The sequence below is a fragment of the Phycodurus eques genome, chromosome 13, assembly GCF_024500275.1.
Source record: "Phycodurus eques isolate BA_2022a chromosome 13, UOR_Pequ_1.1, whole genome shotgun sequence".
NCBI lineage: Eukaryota > Metazoa > Chordata > Actinopteri > Syngnathiformes > Syngnathidae > Phycodurus > Phycodurus eques.
In genome coordinates this window covers 24193192-24209362 of record NC_084537.1, presented here as the reverse complement: position 1 = coordinate 24209362, position 16171 = coordinate 24193192, and the positions used below count along the sequence as shown (strand labels likewise).

The 16171-nt window shown below is 45.9% G+C and overlaps 1 protein-coding gene across 2 annotated transcripts in view; it reads left to right on the top strand.

The window, feature by feature from the left end:
• arhgap21b (Rho GTPase activating protein 21b) overlaps positions 1 to 15917 on the top strand; it is a 33644-nt gene extending 17727 nt beyond the window's left edge. The window contains exons 1-18 of one of the 2 annotated variants that reach the window (XM_061694024.1): positions 1037 to 1169; positions 2205 to 3744; positions 5900 to 6046; positions 6226 to 6328; positions 6455 to 6500; positions 6656 to 6781; positions 6885 to 7184; positions 7295 to 7356; positions 7436 to 7578; positions 7663 to 7805; positions 9522 to 9680; positions 9765 to 9843; positions 9954 to 10027; positions 10123 to 10212; positions 10307 to 10474; positions 10550 to 10655; positions 13012 to 13043; positions 13140 to 15917. In XM_061694024.1, coding sequence (XP_061550008.1) covers positions 1062 to 1169; positions 2205 to 3744; positions 5900 to 6046; positions 6226 to 6328; positions 6455 to 6500; positions 6656 to 6781; positions 6885 to 7184; positions 7295 to 7356; positions 7436 to 7578; positions 7663 to 7805; positions 9522 to 9680; positions 9765 to 9843; positions 9954 to 10027; positions 10123 to 10212; positions 10307 to 10474; positions 10550 to 10655; positions 13012 to 13043; positions 13140 to 14654 — 4941 coding nt within the window. In that variant the 5' untranslated portion in view covers positions 1037 to 1061 and the 3' untranslated portion in view covers positions 14655 to 15917. Of the gene's footprint in view, positions 1 to 1036; positions 1170 to 2204; positions 3745 to 5899; positions 6047 to 6225; positions 6329 to 6454; positions 6501 to 6655; positions 6782 to 6884; positions 7185 to 7294; positions 7357 to 7435; positions 7579 to 7662; positions 7806 to 9521; positions 9681 to 9764; positions 9844 to 9953; positions 10028 to 10122; positions 10213 to 10306; positions 10475 to 10549; positions 10656 to 13011; positions 13044 to 13139 lie in introns of those variants that run through there. The other variant, XM_061694022.1, reaches the window with a different exon arrangement.
• The last annotated feature ends 254 nt before the right edge of the window (positions 15918 to 16171 follow it).

Below are 16171 nucleotides of genomic sequence, written 5' to 3'. Positions count from 1 at the left end.
GTGAAAACAAATACTATCTTATGTTTCTTAAACACTTGAATGAAACAATTTGAGATTTTGAGCTCCAAGTGACATATTTCCTGTACACTTCCAGTGATGATTTGCATGTGCAATGTTTTTTGGAGACATGGACACAATCATTGCAGCTGTACAATGTCCCTTAAGCCATGCATGATCCTAGATGTCATTATATTATTTCTTGATACTACTCGAGCCTTCCCCTGTATGACCCCCTCCCCTATGGCCTTACTCTGGTTCCATAGTCCAATGTATCGCATGCCTCTGTTGTCATGCTGCCGGCCACACTATTGCACATCAGGTGGCCTGTGGCCACATTAAATGTAACTCTTTGAAGTGAGACAGACTTTTGAGATAATATCCATTAAAGGCAGAAGATATGCACACATACAATTGGGATGACATTACACTGTAGGAGGCAGCACACACGGACTGCTTGGAGACAGGCAGCAGTTGCTTAGCAAAGATATTGGGAGAGGCTACATTCTGGGAGCAGAAAAAAGAGGTAGTTGTATGCTTGGGAAGAGAAGGAAATGCCAAGAGACAGGGAGAAAAAGAAAGAATGGATCATAAGCCGAGTCGAGTGGATGAAATCAGCTGACTGCCCTGTGTTTTGAAACAGGTTGATGCTGGGGGGAAAAGAGGAGAGGGGGAAAGCTTGGGAGTGGGAGCTCTACCATCAGAGCGGAGTGTATAATCAGCAGCTGCTGCTTCTGTCATGTGAGCAGCAGCAGAAGAGGGAGGGAGAGGGAGACGTAGACTGGAGGCACCTCATCCAGTTAGCGTAATAATGTGGTTGAGTATGGATGCAACCGTGGATGCCTAACAGCAACATGAGAGGCAAGCTCGCGCTCCTGCCGCCTCGCCCAGGACAGACTGTCACAGGCAGGTCGTAACGCGGCAACGCTCCACTTCGCGTATGCGGCTTCTCCCTCCCAGTGTATCGCTGTGGCTCGAGAATATTTTTTAGCTTGTCAAATTTGGCCTTTTTTTTTTAGCTGTTTGATGTTGTCTGTCTTTTACTCTGATCTTTTTCTGACCGCATGTTTCTCACACTGCTGGTATCCTTCTCTCTTCTGTCTTCATTTCTTAACGCTCTTGTTTTCACATGCTCGAATGGCAGCCTTTTTTTCCTGGATACAACTCATCTGGTAAGCAAACTGCTGACGAGTTAGCTATTTGTCACTAACGTGGTGCATACATTTTGCATATTATGGCATGCATGTCAGCATCATGGCTACAGGGTGTAGTGTGCAGCTTTACGTTACTCCTGTTGATTGTCCACTGGGCAGCTCTGAGCTGGCAATTCAGATGTACTGTAGAAATGGCCGATTTACTGTGTTACTTGTTAGATTAAGACTTTCCGCAGGCGTCTTAGTGAAACCTCGTCAAGTCTTCACTCTGCTTGTCACATCATTATTGTGATAAGGGCCAGTGGCCTCTGAACTCTCTTGCATGTTTATGCTTTCTCGCGAAAGGCGGGGAAGAGAGCCAAACACATTGATTGTTGCCCACACAGCATTATGTAAGTATTTATTTATTTATTTTCCCCCCCAGCCGGATCAAAGTCCCAATACCGATACATATCCCTTTGCTTGTTGCTCAGACAGTATATTAGGAATGAAACACAGAGGTTAGTCCTCTACCAAGACATTGTTTATAAAGGGAAAAGATCTGCCTGTAGTAATCAAACAATTCCTGATACAAATGATTAGTTTTAATTTTCATAAAGGTCTTGGAGCATAATCAGGCTAAAAATAGCTCTCACAATGAGGGAGAGAAACTGGTGGTGTCTGTCTGTCTGAGGAATCTGTCAGTCTGACATGGGTAAATAGCCACACTAGTTATGTCTATTCGTCTCCACATAGTTTGTTGTCTTGAAAATTCCTCTACCGGTGTCCACATAGTTTGTTGTCTTGAAAAATCCTCTATCGCTGGTGTTTTTTCATCAAAAATATTTGCATGTGAACTCAAAATTAAAAAGCTGATGAAGACTACTGACACTCCTGAACTGCCAATGCCTCCACTCACTCGCACCGCAACATGTCCTTCCCACACACACATGCGTTTCCAGTAACAGTTACAGTATGTTACGCTGGACTTGTTTAAGCATCTAGTGGCTCACTGTTGCTTATCATACACACCTCCTTGTCTATTTTAACACAAGTTTATTGCTCTGTCTCTAGGCCTACTCCCATGATGCCTACCTCCGTGTCCACAGCAGCTACAGTGGAAATGCCTGTCACATTCCTGAGCCGCCCTCTGTATGCTACCCAAGAGTAGACTGTAAGCCTACGGGCATGGCCCAAGCCACAGACTCAGCGGGTCCGGGCATCAGGGGCTCAGCAGCACCTTCCGACTATGGGTACCGCAAGGAGATCACTGTGCCCCCATCCTTCCCTCCTAAGTCATATCCAAAAAGTCAGATGGCGGTGTGCATGCGCAACGACAGTGTGAGGACGACAATGGTGGTTCCACCTGAGCATATGGGACGTATGGGTCCAGCACATAGAATAGATTACATGGAACCTGCATTTGTGAGGGGGAGGCCTGCGTCATTAGCGCAGTATCCTCATCCGCGAAAGACAGAGGTCCATCACGGCGGGCCAGGACTTGCTCCATATAGAGGCCCCACACCTCACTACCCAGCCACCCAACGAAATATTGATTGGCGAACCTACCAAACGTATAGGGAATACATTGACAACAAAGGAATCCATTCTCATGGTAGTCGTAGTATCCAGGAGAGGCTTGATAGCCTGCGAGCTTCCAATCAAAATAGTTTTGAAACTTCACATCACATTCCCCAAATGGGCTGGGGTCCGAAGGGGATCCGCCGAAGGAGTACTTCCCATGAACGCTCTTACCACGGACCGCCCCCCCACTTCCAAGTTGCCCCACGCAGTGCCTCCCAGGACCGCATGATCAGTTCCGAAAGGATGAGCCACGCCAGGAACTGGCCACCAAGGAGCATGTCTCAAGATGGCCTTATGCATAAAAGACGGTCACACTCCACAGACTATGTTGACCCAACAGAGATTGCTCAGCCCATTGAGAGAAGAGGATATCGAGGAGCAGATCATGGTATGAGGCCCAGCAGACAGTCTATGCCGAGACAGGCCGTGCTGTCCAGGCCTTCTGTTGGATACAACAGTGGCCAGAGGGGGCCACACAATCCTTCTATGTACACTAAAGGACCCAATTCTCTCCAGAACCACTCCCCACCCATGCTCTTAGACAGACAGACACATTTTGCGAAGCAAACAAGTGGTGACCAAAATGCAAACCATTCTGGCCACAAAAACCATCAAGGCCACAACAGAGTGAGAGCTGAAAGCATGCAACCTGTTGAGGCCAAGAGGGATGTAACCTTTGTAGGGAAAAGGTCCTCTTCATGCTCCACCCAAAAACAGATGCCTCAGCGGTCTGGCATCCTCAAACCGAGCCGTGAAGATTCTCAAAGCCAGGCGACTGGACGTAGCCTCTCTGAGTCCGGGGTCGTCATGAGGCCTAAGCCGCCGTCTGGAATGAACCCCAGCCCTCTGCGCCACCCCTCCTACATCCTTGCTGTGAATGATGACGAGGGGGCAGATTCCACTGCCGACGTCGCGGCATGCTGGCTTCCCAACGACGCACGTCGGGAGATGCATATACGTCGCCTCGGGGAACGTTACACCTCCTGCTCCAGCAACCTGGATGAGTCATTGGATTCTATTCCATTCATCGGTAAGAGGAAACAAAATCAGTTGCAAGCTCTTTGTTGTCATGGCAACAGCTGTGGTAACATGAGTCAGACCAACAAAGCTTGTCATAGGAAACAATTCAAAATAGATCAATGTTGCTTGTGGACTACCAAACCACGTAGTTGTGTAATTGCTCTCATTTCAGGGCATTTTGGTTTGGCTAAATTTCATTCTGCCGAGATGCTTGGAAATATAGACAACATCCTTGAATGTTGACATTAATCGGTATTGGTGGCATGTACACTGTGTTTGCAGCAGGGCCACACTGTAAAATTCTGTATTCTATATTGCCCAGCTAGCTTTCATATTGTACAGTAAATGCATTTTTATATCAGGATCACGAGAAAATGTTTAAAGGTCCTGTAAGTTAATCGATTTGGTTTTAAATACATTATACATGTTTGAAGCTAATCGCTGAAGTGAAAATAGACAAATACTGTAGACAGTGTATGTATTTTGATATCAATATCACAAGGTAATGTTTAAAGGTCCTGTAATTTAATCGATTTGGTTTTAAATATGTTATACATGTTTGAAGATAATCGCTGAAAACAAATGAAAATATACACATACAGTACACCCCGCACACTCTGTTCTGCACACACGGATGCACCCATCGGGAGATACCCCCCCCCCCCCCCCCCCCCCCCCCCCCCCAATTTGTTTCCATTTTCTTTTCATTTCTTTTTTTTGTCTTTTTTTCCCTCGAAAGTTTTGTACTACTTTTTATCCGCCAATCTTTTTAATATCGATTTACCCTTGAGATTGGCCAGCAATGGTTGTACCTTGCTGTGATCCATGTATTGTTGGCTTGTGGAGTTGGCTTGACAGGCCAGGTGCACACAGAGCAAGCTGTGACAGTGCTAATACGCCAGGACTGTCATTCTGGGACTGGTGCCATCGCCCATGGGAACAGTGTCTTGATTGAGCAGACCCCGGGCCACCATCAATGGTCGGTTTAATGGCCCCCAGTCACATTGATCAGCTTTTGTGCCCATTACCCACATTCTGCATAGTTAAGTGATACATGGTCCATGTAGTTGTTTTAATGGTCCGCATTGGTAGTATTTGTGTAATAAGATTTGTGTACTACTAAGGTGGACTTGGATGACGACTAAGATTTAAAGTATACCCATCACAAAAAATTATTTGAAATATTTGTTGGAATAGTACAGACTAGAGTTGTTTTGTAAATGAGATTTGTTATGAACACCTCAATTATTCTGACCCCTCGGAAACCTTGCATTGACGTTGATGTTCCTTTTAGTTGCCCTGTTTCAAAGTTTGGTACAGGCTAGATCTGGGACAGTGGCTTTAAATTTAGCTCTAAATGCGTCTACAGGGAGAAGCTTTATAATCTGAGCTGTTTCAGACCTGTAGAGCAAGAGGCGGTGGGGCATAATTGTAAGTACTAACTTCTTTATCAGGTTGTGTTCATGTCTCCAATTCTTTTTTTGTTTGTTTTTTTCATAACAAACTGTAGTTTTGATTTGCGATGATTTGAAGTTGCTGGGGACATTTTACACATAAAAAGGGCAAAGGTCACCTTTTTGACATCTAATTGTTTTGCTTTGAAACTACAGTGATTTGGTTTTTGCCGTTTTAATATTTGTGAATTCCATGTTTTGGGATTTCTCAGGTGTTGAGTGCAATTCAAGGAAACGCAATGCATTTTAAAGTAACTTTAGCTTTTACTTTTTTTTTTACTTTTTACTTTTAATAGCTTCCAGGTTTGGAACCTCTTTAGTCTTTCATACAAATTGTAAACTTTGACACACACCATTGTACAAATGGTTTTTAATGCACTTTATTTTGTGTTCATAATATGTTAACATGTATGCTAGCGCATATGAATGAAGCGGTCAAAATGTCATGTCCTGACATTATAGTAATATCACTTAGTAGCGTTTCTGTCATTTAGCAGGCAATGTATCACGTTAAGCTGCAATCATGTCTGAAGAGCTGTAGGATGGTGCTTGCATGCTTGGTCAGAGAGGGACAGGGGACTGGTTTGCGCTTCTTTCCAGTTTGCAACCTTGTTGCTGAATGCAACGAAATCACACACGGGCCTTTCGATTTGTTTTTTACGCTCACTTCAGATTTTGTATTATTATATTTTTTTCCCCTTGTCATAATAGATGAGCCCGTCAGCCCCAGTGTTGACAAGAATGCTGCTCCTATTCCACCCTCCGCTGTCATATCTGTCCCACCATCAATAGCCACAGGTCCTTCTAGTCCTGACTCACCATGTCCTCCCATTCGCCGACAGCTGTCACATGACCAAGGTAAAAGGCTTTGGGGTTGGTTGGGCCATGGTCATGTCAATACAGTCTTGACAATCCATAATTCTTTACGATAAGAACATTGGTCATTGAATTTTTGACATCTGGTAGCAACTGTGACAAGTACATTTCCTCTAATAACTTTAATTTGCAAGTCATGATGTTTATATGCTCTGCTCCAGAGTCCCTGAGAAGTGCTTTGCTGGAGTCAGAATCTGCCAGTCAAACTGAGCGGTCTAAATCCTACGATGAAGGTCTGGATAATTGCCAAGAAGACGGGAGAGGGTATGTTTAAATGTATTTCCAGTCACTGCTCTGGTCTCTTTTTTAATTTATTGCATTATGTTATTATGCATTAATGTGATCTTGTGCTCATTCTCCTTTTCAATCCTTTATCTGTTCTTTTTTCAGACGATCTTCTAGTAGGCATATGCCAAGTCTCAGAGGCCTGAGAAAGGTGAGTTACCATCGCCATCATGGATAACATCAATTTAATGACGTGTAGTAATGGGCATGGTGCATGAGGTTTTTTATCATTGGAGACGAGCAGTGATATACCTTCGTCCTTTACAAACTGCATACTTTTGATGCACTTCCATGTCTTTGTTACAGGCACTGGATGGGCATAAATCGTCCGGGGACTCTGGATCTAATAGGGATTCCTCTGCAGATATCTTTTCTGACTCTTCCAAGGAAGGGTTGCTCAACTTTAGGCAGCTTTGTACCGATAAAAATAAGGTATTCCTGGGTAGTTGTGTTTTGGGTAGAAGGAAGAAAAATGCTACATATGCCGTAGTTGTTTTGATGGGCTTAACATGTGTGCCATGTCTCCTCTCTGTAGCGTGTTAGTGGAGGGATGAAGTCATGGAAGCAGATGTATGCAGTTCTACAAGGTCACACACTAACCCTCTTCAGGGACAGGAAAGATGCGCTATCGCACGTCACCACGCTGCCCGACGAGGAGCCGCTACGAATCAGCATTAAGGCATGCCTGATTGACATCTCCTATAGCGACACACGGCGCAAGAATGTGCTGCGTCTGACAACCTCCGATTGCGAGTACTTGTTCCAGGCTGAAGGGAGGGAAGACATGTTGACCTGGATTCGAGTCATTCAGGAAAACAGTAATCCAGATGAAGAGGTGAGTGCGTGTTGCCAAAGTCCGCTGTTAATGAATCTAAATGTCATTTTGTTGTTACTATGATCTCTAAACAAAATGGCAAAAAGTGTGTGCCTTTTACACCTTTTCAGAATGCTACGGTAACAAGTCAGGATTTGATCAGTCGAAAGATCAAAGAATACAACATGATGAGGTCTGCAGGCTCCAATTATTGCTACTTAGCCAAACATTCTCAAATATCAAGCTCATCTTTTGCATTCTCTACTCATCAGCGCGCCCAGCAGTAGGTCTGAACCTTCGCCCAAAACCTCCCGTCAGTCCTTGAGCATCAAACAAGCCTTTTTGGGAGGGAAGACCGACAGCAAGAGCCACAGCCCCCATTCCCCCAAATCAGAAGAGCGGAGGGCACTGAGAGGTACAGTATAGTAAAAGCTGATGTTTACACGTTGTCCCATCACTTGCTGGAGGACATCGTAACAAATACTGTCTTATTATTCAGATGAGGCTAGTCCACCGAGGGACAGAGGTGCATGGAAAATTGGCATCCCGGGGATCATGAGAAAACCATTCGAAAAGAAGACACCGGCTGGCGTCACATTTGGAGTGCGGCTGGATGACTGTCCACCCGCACAGAGCAATAGGGTGTGTCAGAGCTTTATACTACATGAAAGTCTCACTAGATCATGGGGCTGGGGGATCCATTGATTTTAGCGATGCATTCAGGTTTTTGGGTCAGGATGATTTTTTTTTTTTCCTTTTCTTTTTTTCCCTTCTTAGCGGCTTCCATAGTTCAAAGCCATGTCTTCGCTGACTAACACTGCTTACACTATACCGGTAGTTAGTAGTAGTCAGCAATTTGGAATTGGCTTGGGTTTGCAGCATCAGACCATGAGCAAAAGACAGTCCCCTGCTAAGTATGTCTAGAGACTAAAGTAACCCCTCGGGTATTTGTGGGGGATGAGGACTAGAGGTTGACATTTTTTTGGGATTCTCGCGGGATGGGAGTGAATTACACCATCAAACACGGGATTGGGCAGGAGCGGGAGCGAAGGCCATCAGGGGCGGGCCGGAGCGGAAACTATGAAAACAAAGTCACTGGGAATGGACAGGCATGGAAAGCATGATGGCAAGAGTTGACGGGGGTGGAAACCATGCCAAGGGTGAAACCATGATGCAGTTTTATTTTAATTCTTTATCAAAACAATATTTGAACATTTACCCTCAGCATCGATCTTAACATTGGTAAACTAAGGGACTAAAACAGCTTTTGTTAAACTTATTTTTTGTTTCTTGATCATTCTGGTAATTCAGTTTATTTATTATGTTGACTAAAGCAGACATACTGCAAATTGTATCCCAAGGGATTGGGATCAATCTCTGTGGGAGTGGGATTTTGTTTTTTCAAAAACATGGGACTGGGTGGGATTTTTTGTTTTCAAACACTCAGGATTTGGCAGGATTTTTATCTATTATTTTTTATTTAAATTTTTTTTTAAACACTCAGGATTGGAAGGGATCGTTGTGAGTGGGAGGTAGAGGATTTGCTTTTGAAATACTTGGGAGTGGGATCAACCTCTGTGGGAGCGGGAGCGAGGGGGAGTCAACATCCACACCCGTGTCAGTCAGCCTCTACTAGAGACTAAGCCTTGCCGCAACTCGTGAAAAATCGGAAATGGCGATCCACTAAAAATGTTTAGAATTTGCCAAGATTCATAATATAAACTAGGAGTATACAACTATACCACAAACTACGTTCCCAAAATAATTTATTATAATTCCAGTCATCTTATATTACCCTTAAAAACAAATAGCTTACATTTGGAAAAAAAGCGCCGCAAGTGTGCGTATAAATGCACATGTGGCAAAGACTCTCGTAACATCTTCTGCTAGCAACCCAGGATAAATTTTGATCCTTCCCGCCATTCAGAGCAAAGCTACAGAGTTTCAGTCAAGGTGACTCGCTTCAACATAGATTCCTTGACACCAATGTACTACTTATCTATTAGGCAAGGCTCTGGCACCATCTTGTGGCATTTTCGAGAGAAAGCACAAAAACTGAATAGGTGAGTATGCAGTATCAGCGAATAGCTGGGGATAGGTTCCACAGAGAAAAACGTGAATATGCGGGGGATTACTGTACTCGGGAGGAACGATCACTCTTAACACACCCGACACCACAGGATAATCGCTCAGAATAATCTTTCAGAGACTTCCGAGAATTGGCCTTTTGATGACTTTGATCACAAAGAAGGAAAATACTAAAAGTTGGCCCGATTGTTAGTTATGTGTGTACTCCACTTCAGGCCTTGTGTTTTGTTTTTTGGTTGGACTTAATGATATGATGATGTTGTGTCCTAGTTTGTTCCCCTGATCGTGGAGGTGTGTTGTAATGTGGTGGAGGACAGAGGCTTGGAGTACACGGGGATCTACAGAGTTCCTGGAAACAACGCCGCCATCTCTAACATGCAGGAGGAACTCAACACTAAAGGCATTGCTGACATCGACGTCCAAGAAGATGTGAGTGGCTGCACCTTTAATTACGCTCTCTGCTTCAAGTCCGTTTTTTACCGAGCACACTTACAATCTTGCACTTCTCCACAGAAATGGAGAGATCTTAATGTCATCAGTAGTTTACTCAAGTCTTTTTTCCGGAAACTACCCGAACCCCTGTTTACAAATGGTAAGACTCTTTTAGGTGCAGTGAAAAAGACATTGTCAAAAAGCTATTCTTTTGGAATCTTCTGTTTAAAACTGCATGTGCTGTAAGACTTTTCTGGGTCTGCTCAACAGAGAAGTATGCTGACTTTATTGAAGCCAACAGAACAGAGAACTCCGTTGAGAGACTTAAGGAGCTGAAGAAGCTGGTCAGGAATCTTGGCACCAATTTGCACACAACTTTTGTCAAACGTGATTGTTCAGAGGAACAGTTGGAACACTGCAACTCTCCTCTTTCCCTCAGATCCAGGAACTGCCTGATCACCACTATGAAACCCTAAAATTTCTCTGTGCTCACCTCAAGAGGGTGTCTGACAACTGTGAGAAAAACAAGGTGTGGCATGAAGCGTTGCTGTCATCACGCATATTTAATACATCTGCTTTCCCCTTGGAAACAAATATCATTTGTCTCAACTTTGTCTGTTTAGATGGAACCTCGAAATCTGGCCATTGTGTTTGGCCCGACGCTGGTCCGAACCTCCGAGGACAACATGACAAACATGGTCAACCACATGCCTGACCAGTGCAAGATAGTTGAGAACCTGATCCAACAGTATGACTGGTTCTTCACTGAAGACTGCGATGAAGATCCTGTTGTATGTGGACTTCCGTTTGTTAGTAGCTTTTATCCAGTGGTCGCGGCCTCATATTTTCCTTCCTCCTTCTTGCAGACGACGGCGGAGCAGGAAAGCACAGTGCAGTCTCAGCCTGTGCCCAACATCGACCACCTGCTCTCCAACATCGGACGGACTGCGGTGTCGCCGGGCGAAGTCTCAGGTAAGCCGCTGAGATGTCTCTCTCAGCGTCGGACTCGCACACATCACCACAGCAAATATTTGTCCAAGCTAGCAAAGTCTGATCCATTGCTATTCTATTGAAGCGCACATATTTATTGATGTACTAAATATTAACCCTAATGACTGTTAGTTTTTTTTTTTTTACATGCTTTGGCTGAGACAGTTTTATTACATGTGGTTTGACCGTAAGCATTTTTATTGAGTTTCATTGTTATAGCTCCAATTGTCCAAGTTATTTTTGTTAGTTTCTTTGCTTTTACTTTCTTTTCCTCTCACCCAAGCCATTTTTTCCTTTACCTGTGCTTTACCTGTGTTGAGGCGACGACTCCTTTTCTTTCAGTTCTTTTCTTCCCTTCCTCCTCGTCTCACATAGCCGGCATGTTCTTTCCCAGAAAGAAAATCAAACTTAACAACAAACGGATGGAAGTTTTTTTTTTTTTTTAACCCTTCTGTGTGTAGTGTGTTGTTTCTCTCCCTTATAACCTTGTCCAGCACTCACACATGACCCCATCTTGACACAGGCCAAGTGGGCGGCGTCTATCACTCGATGATGTCACTGATGGACTCTGTTTTGTCAGTGGTGGACAGCTGGGACTGTAGGAAGAAGGACGAGTGTTGTGCCCAGTGTAGCTGCCTAGTCTGCAGAAACCCGCAGCTCTTTTAAATTGGGGGCGAAAAGGAGGAAAAGAGAGAAAAAAGAAAGAAAGAGAAGTCGATGTTTGTCATTTTCCTTGTGATGTGCACGTCTCACATTCAAAGCAAATACCCTGCATTGAGGGGATACAGCGCAATGCTGCCCTACGTTCTCTCAAAGCCCTTTTGCTGTCTCTTGTCTCTAAAGCTGATCGCAAGGACAAGTAGCATGGTACGGTCAACTTCAGGTTCGCTCCGGTCATGTGGCATAATCTGTCATGATGTCTGGGGGGAGTGGGGGCATAGTGCTGGGACTGAGCTGGATACTTTCAGGCACACATGCAATCACAAACAAACGAACACATACTGAATTGCAGCTTGTTGATACCATCGTATTTGTGGATGGGACCCCAAGCAGGAGGTCATTTTGATTTGATTTTGTGAATGTTGTGGTCTGGCTTGGTGCTTTTTCATTGTCTTTTGTTTTTATATTTTGTTATTAGATCAGCAACAGGCTGACACATGCTCATCCTTTGATGCACACTAGAACGCTTGACTTTGTCTGAACTGTAAATAGACCATCGAGCCCACCCAAGAATGTTTTCAGCGGCGCGAGATCCATTTGAGGAACTCTGTAAAGGAACTTGACTCAAGTCACAACCAGAAACTGATGGCTATACTTGGCTGTGATAGACAGTTCCCTTTTGACCTCTCTGATGGCCCTCGAACTACTGATGTATACAAGAGACGAGTTGCCCAAGTGAATGAAAGATAATGGTCATGCACACCAATGCACCTTTGCTAACGTAAAAATGTGAAATGATCAAAACGTCACTTAGATTAGAGATTAATTTTGCTCTAGAAATTCCTTTGTATCTATTCGTAATCTTGGGACAGTCGCTTGAGCCTCTTTTACGCAGAGACGCCACAAAATAAGCAAATCAGAATGTTAACAGAATATTTGCCTTTTTCGCAGGACCCAGAGAAGATGAGTTATTGGGTGAAAAAAATCATTCCAAGTACAGAACTTAGCTCCTGGGGGGGGGTTGTGCTTTGCTCGCCAAAATACTGTAGAAGTCTGTTTTTTGTTTTTTTTTGCAAATAACAGGGTGCATGTTAAAGGAAGAGAACAGGAAGTAGTGTCGTTTGGACACAGATGTAATGTGAAGGGTTGCCAGCGACGCACACTCACTGATCTGTTCAGCTCAGGCCTTAAGTCAATGCAAGCGCATCACGCCCGCCGCTCTGTGCCGCCTTTTGAGTAGGGGGAAATGCCTCCAGCTGGTCGATGGCAAAACGTGATGCTCCCTGACTGACGTTTGTGTCCGTGATGTGCCGTCGCTGCCTCCACCGTTGCCCGAGCATGAGCCGCTTGTGTCCGTCTTTGTTTGAACCGCCGGGGGCTTCATCTCTCCCCCTTCTCTCCGTCTCTCTCTGCGCTTCTCTGTCATTTCAGGCTTGGTTTTCTGCCACCTCCTCTTCCTCGTGCCCACAAACCGCTTACTTAGTGTGGTTACTTGTCCTTGTCAAGTGAGTCATCTTGCTTCCATCCAGCTGCGCTCCTTAATGCTCATGTCTGTCAGTGATGATATCAGCAAGCCATCAATCTGCTCCTTTTTTTCTTGCTTGTCTTTATCTAATTGACTGGCTTTCGCAAGCCCACTGCTGGCAGACTACTAATGATTCTCTCCTTGTTGATGCAGATTCAGCATGTAGTGACTCCTCCAAATCAAAGGTGATGTCCTCTTTTTGTTGTCTTTCTCGCAAGTTGTTAATTCTCGCCCTGGTTCAATCACTTGATGGTGTGGTTTGTTTGTTTTCTTTTCCACAGAGCCTCTGGGGGTCTGGGAAGGATCAGTGTAGCAAAGAGATGCTGCGCTCTTCCTTTTTCGTCAGCCGCAAGCGCAAGAAGTCCAAAGACAAAGCGCAGCCCAGCAGTTCGGATGACGACCTGGACGCTTTCCCCAGGAAGGAGATCCTGGGAGAGAGCCAGCAGCAGTCTCCTTGGTCTCCAGCGAGTCGCACTGAGGAGGATGAGAGGGAGGAGGGCACCAGCGAGACAGAGCAGCCGAGAAACAGCTCTGAGGAACAGCTCGACAAAGCCGACGAGACCGAGGTGCCTCCCGAACTCAGAGCCTCCTCACGTCTCGCCGGTTCTCCGTTCGCGTCACCCCCCCCCTCCCCGAGCTTCAACGGCCACGCGGCGGCAGCGGTCGCACACCAGGCCTCGCTGTCGGACCCGCCCTCCAACTACGACGACACGGTGTCCGACCTCGGTACAATGAACAGCACCAGCTCCCGGGCCTCCGCACCAAGAACCAGACGCTGCAGGACGGCGCCCCTGGGACAGGATGCGGGCGCCGGCGGGCCAGCAGCCGAAGTGTGCTCCATCACCTCCGACTACTCCACCACGTCGTCCATGACCTTCATGACCGGCGGCGAGCTCAACACCCTGAGTCCGGAAGTGCGCTCCGTGGCGGAGAGCAGGGGAGGGGACGACGACGCCGACGACGAGCGGAGCGAGCTCTTCAGCGAGGGCCGGCCCGCCGAGACAGACAGCGAAAGCGACATTTCCGTCTTCGCCGCGGCGTCGGCCGACCGCCGAGCCCCGCAGGAGGCCCCGCGACCGTTGGCCTCCCACAGGCTCATCGACTGCGACACGCTCTCCAGAAAGAAAGCCGCTCGACAGAAGACCGACAGCGAGTCCTCGCTGGATGGCCCTCGCGCCGACAAAGATTCCAACAGACTGTCGCTGGTTTCAGGCAAGGGTCGCTCCACCGGCAGCCTCAGCTCGTCGTCCCGCGGTGAGCTGGATAAGGCGGAGCCGGCGTGGAAACTGAAGATCACTGACCGGCTGAAAGTGCGTCTGCGCGTGTCAGTGGACGACATGTTCGGCGTGGGCAGCCAGCGGAGCGTCGAGGGCCGCAGTAAGAAGAACAACATCCGGCGCAGACACACCATGGGCGGGCAGAGGGACTTTGCCGAGCTGGCGGTTCTGGGCGACTGGCCGCATCAGGCCCTCTGCTCGGGCTCCCGCTCTGAGCTGTCGGCCGTGGACCGCCTGAGACCCAAATGCAGCTCCCAGGACTTCTCCATTGGCGACTGGATCGCACGCGAACGCCATCGCGCCAGCAATCCCGAGGTGAGCCTGGACCTGGCTGAGCAGCAGGGGGCGCTGTGCCTAGGCAGCGGTCCTCACAGCTCCTCGGAACTCTCGCATCGCGCTGCCGAGGCTTTGAACGGCGGCGCGCCGCAGGCTAAGAGTCTGAGCTTGTCGGCCACGGCGCACCCGCACAAACTGGCGAGTTCCCAGGTGGTCCACTCGCGCTTCTATCAGTACCTGTGAGTCTGTTTGTTTGTACTTTGGTCGTTCAAGTCTGTGTGATGTTGGTGAATGAGCATGTTGTACGCGTAACGTATTGTCATGTGAAGTGCGTGTGAGACAATAGCTGTGGACCTTGTGTTTAAGGCATGGAACAAATACGGTTTATACATCTATTTTTTTAATAATAACCGATGTGGGGACGGACCAGGCGCAGGACTTCCTCCCTCCTTACGCAAATATCTGCCACACTGAAGACTTGCCAAGCACAGTGACACATGAATGAAGGATTAGATTTTAAGAAAGATTAGAAAAGGTATAGATTTATAGTTTTTGCAGATGAGTTATTTTTGTGCAAATAAAAGTGATAGTATATGTGAACCAGTAACCAAATGAAGAATGTACAGACAGATGTGCTCACCGTAACGCCGACTAAAAGTTTGAGACGCTTGTGTTCATGCTAAAATGTACGTACGTGCTCTGTGTGTACTTGAATCGCATTTTCGGTACGACGTGCGCAAGGACTGCTGACGAGCTCTTTGCTGTGTCAAAGAGGCTTTTCCAAAGGTACAACGCTGACCAGAAGACAGTGGACTTGCAGTATGCACACGTTAAATAATACACTTCTTTGTGGTTCGAAAGAGCAGTGAACAAAATGAAACAAAAAGTTGGGAGCAGAAAATGGATAATGAAATTGAGAGAAAAAAAAAAAACTTAGGAAGTGCCTGACAATGAAATGTTAAGGGTGCCATATTGTCTTGTTATACAGTACTGTGAATGACCTTTTCCATTGTTGACTGTCGTTCTACAGGTTCTCTAAGAATAATGCCGATCTTCCATTCCTGAGGCATTCCACTCTGGTCTTAACACATTTTCTACTTTGTTTCCACAGTTGGTTTTAATTTTTTTCTTTAACAACTTGAATTTTAAATATTCACTGTAAAATACGTAACTTAAATGTACATACGGATGCCACGTTTTAGCTGCTTTACTTCGCATTTCCATCCTACGTCGCAGGATTCCGTACAGTCATTGTGGGATGATGATGATGATGGTACAGCGTATGTGGAAGCGCAAACCATACAAATGCTGCGTTCCGTATGATTGGGAGAGGAGTGCACAGACTCCGGAAACACTGGAAATACATTTTGTCAATGGCGATGACATGTCTTGTGTTGTTTTTATTCATACAACAGCAGCGCCCTAATAAATTAGAATATCATGGAAAAGTTCATTTCAGTAGTTATGCAATTCAAAAAGTGAAACGCCCACATCATTTGGTTTGTTTCCATTTTCGAATGATCACTTCCTAGTAAATCACAGTGTCCCATCAAAAGTGAGCTATTTCTAGAACAGGCCCGTGGGTTACTTTTGGGACCACCTGCTGCATGCAGAAGTGTGGGTGACCCATGGTCTGATCAAGTAATCATGCATTTGTAGTTTATTTACTGTAATACTGCGTTGTAATTTTTGGGTGTATCTGAGGTTTTAACTAGCTGTAAGCTATGGCCATTAGAATAGCCTTGAACATGAAACATGTT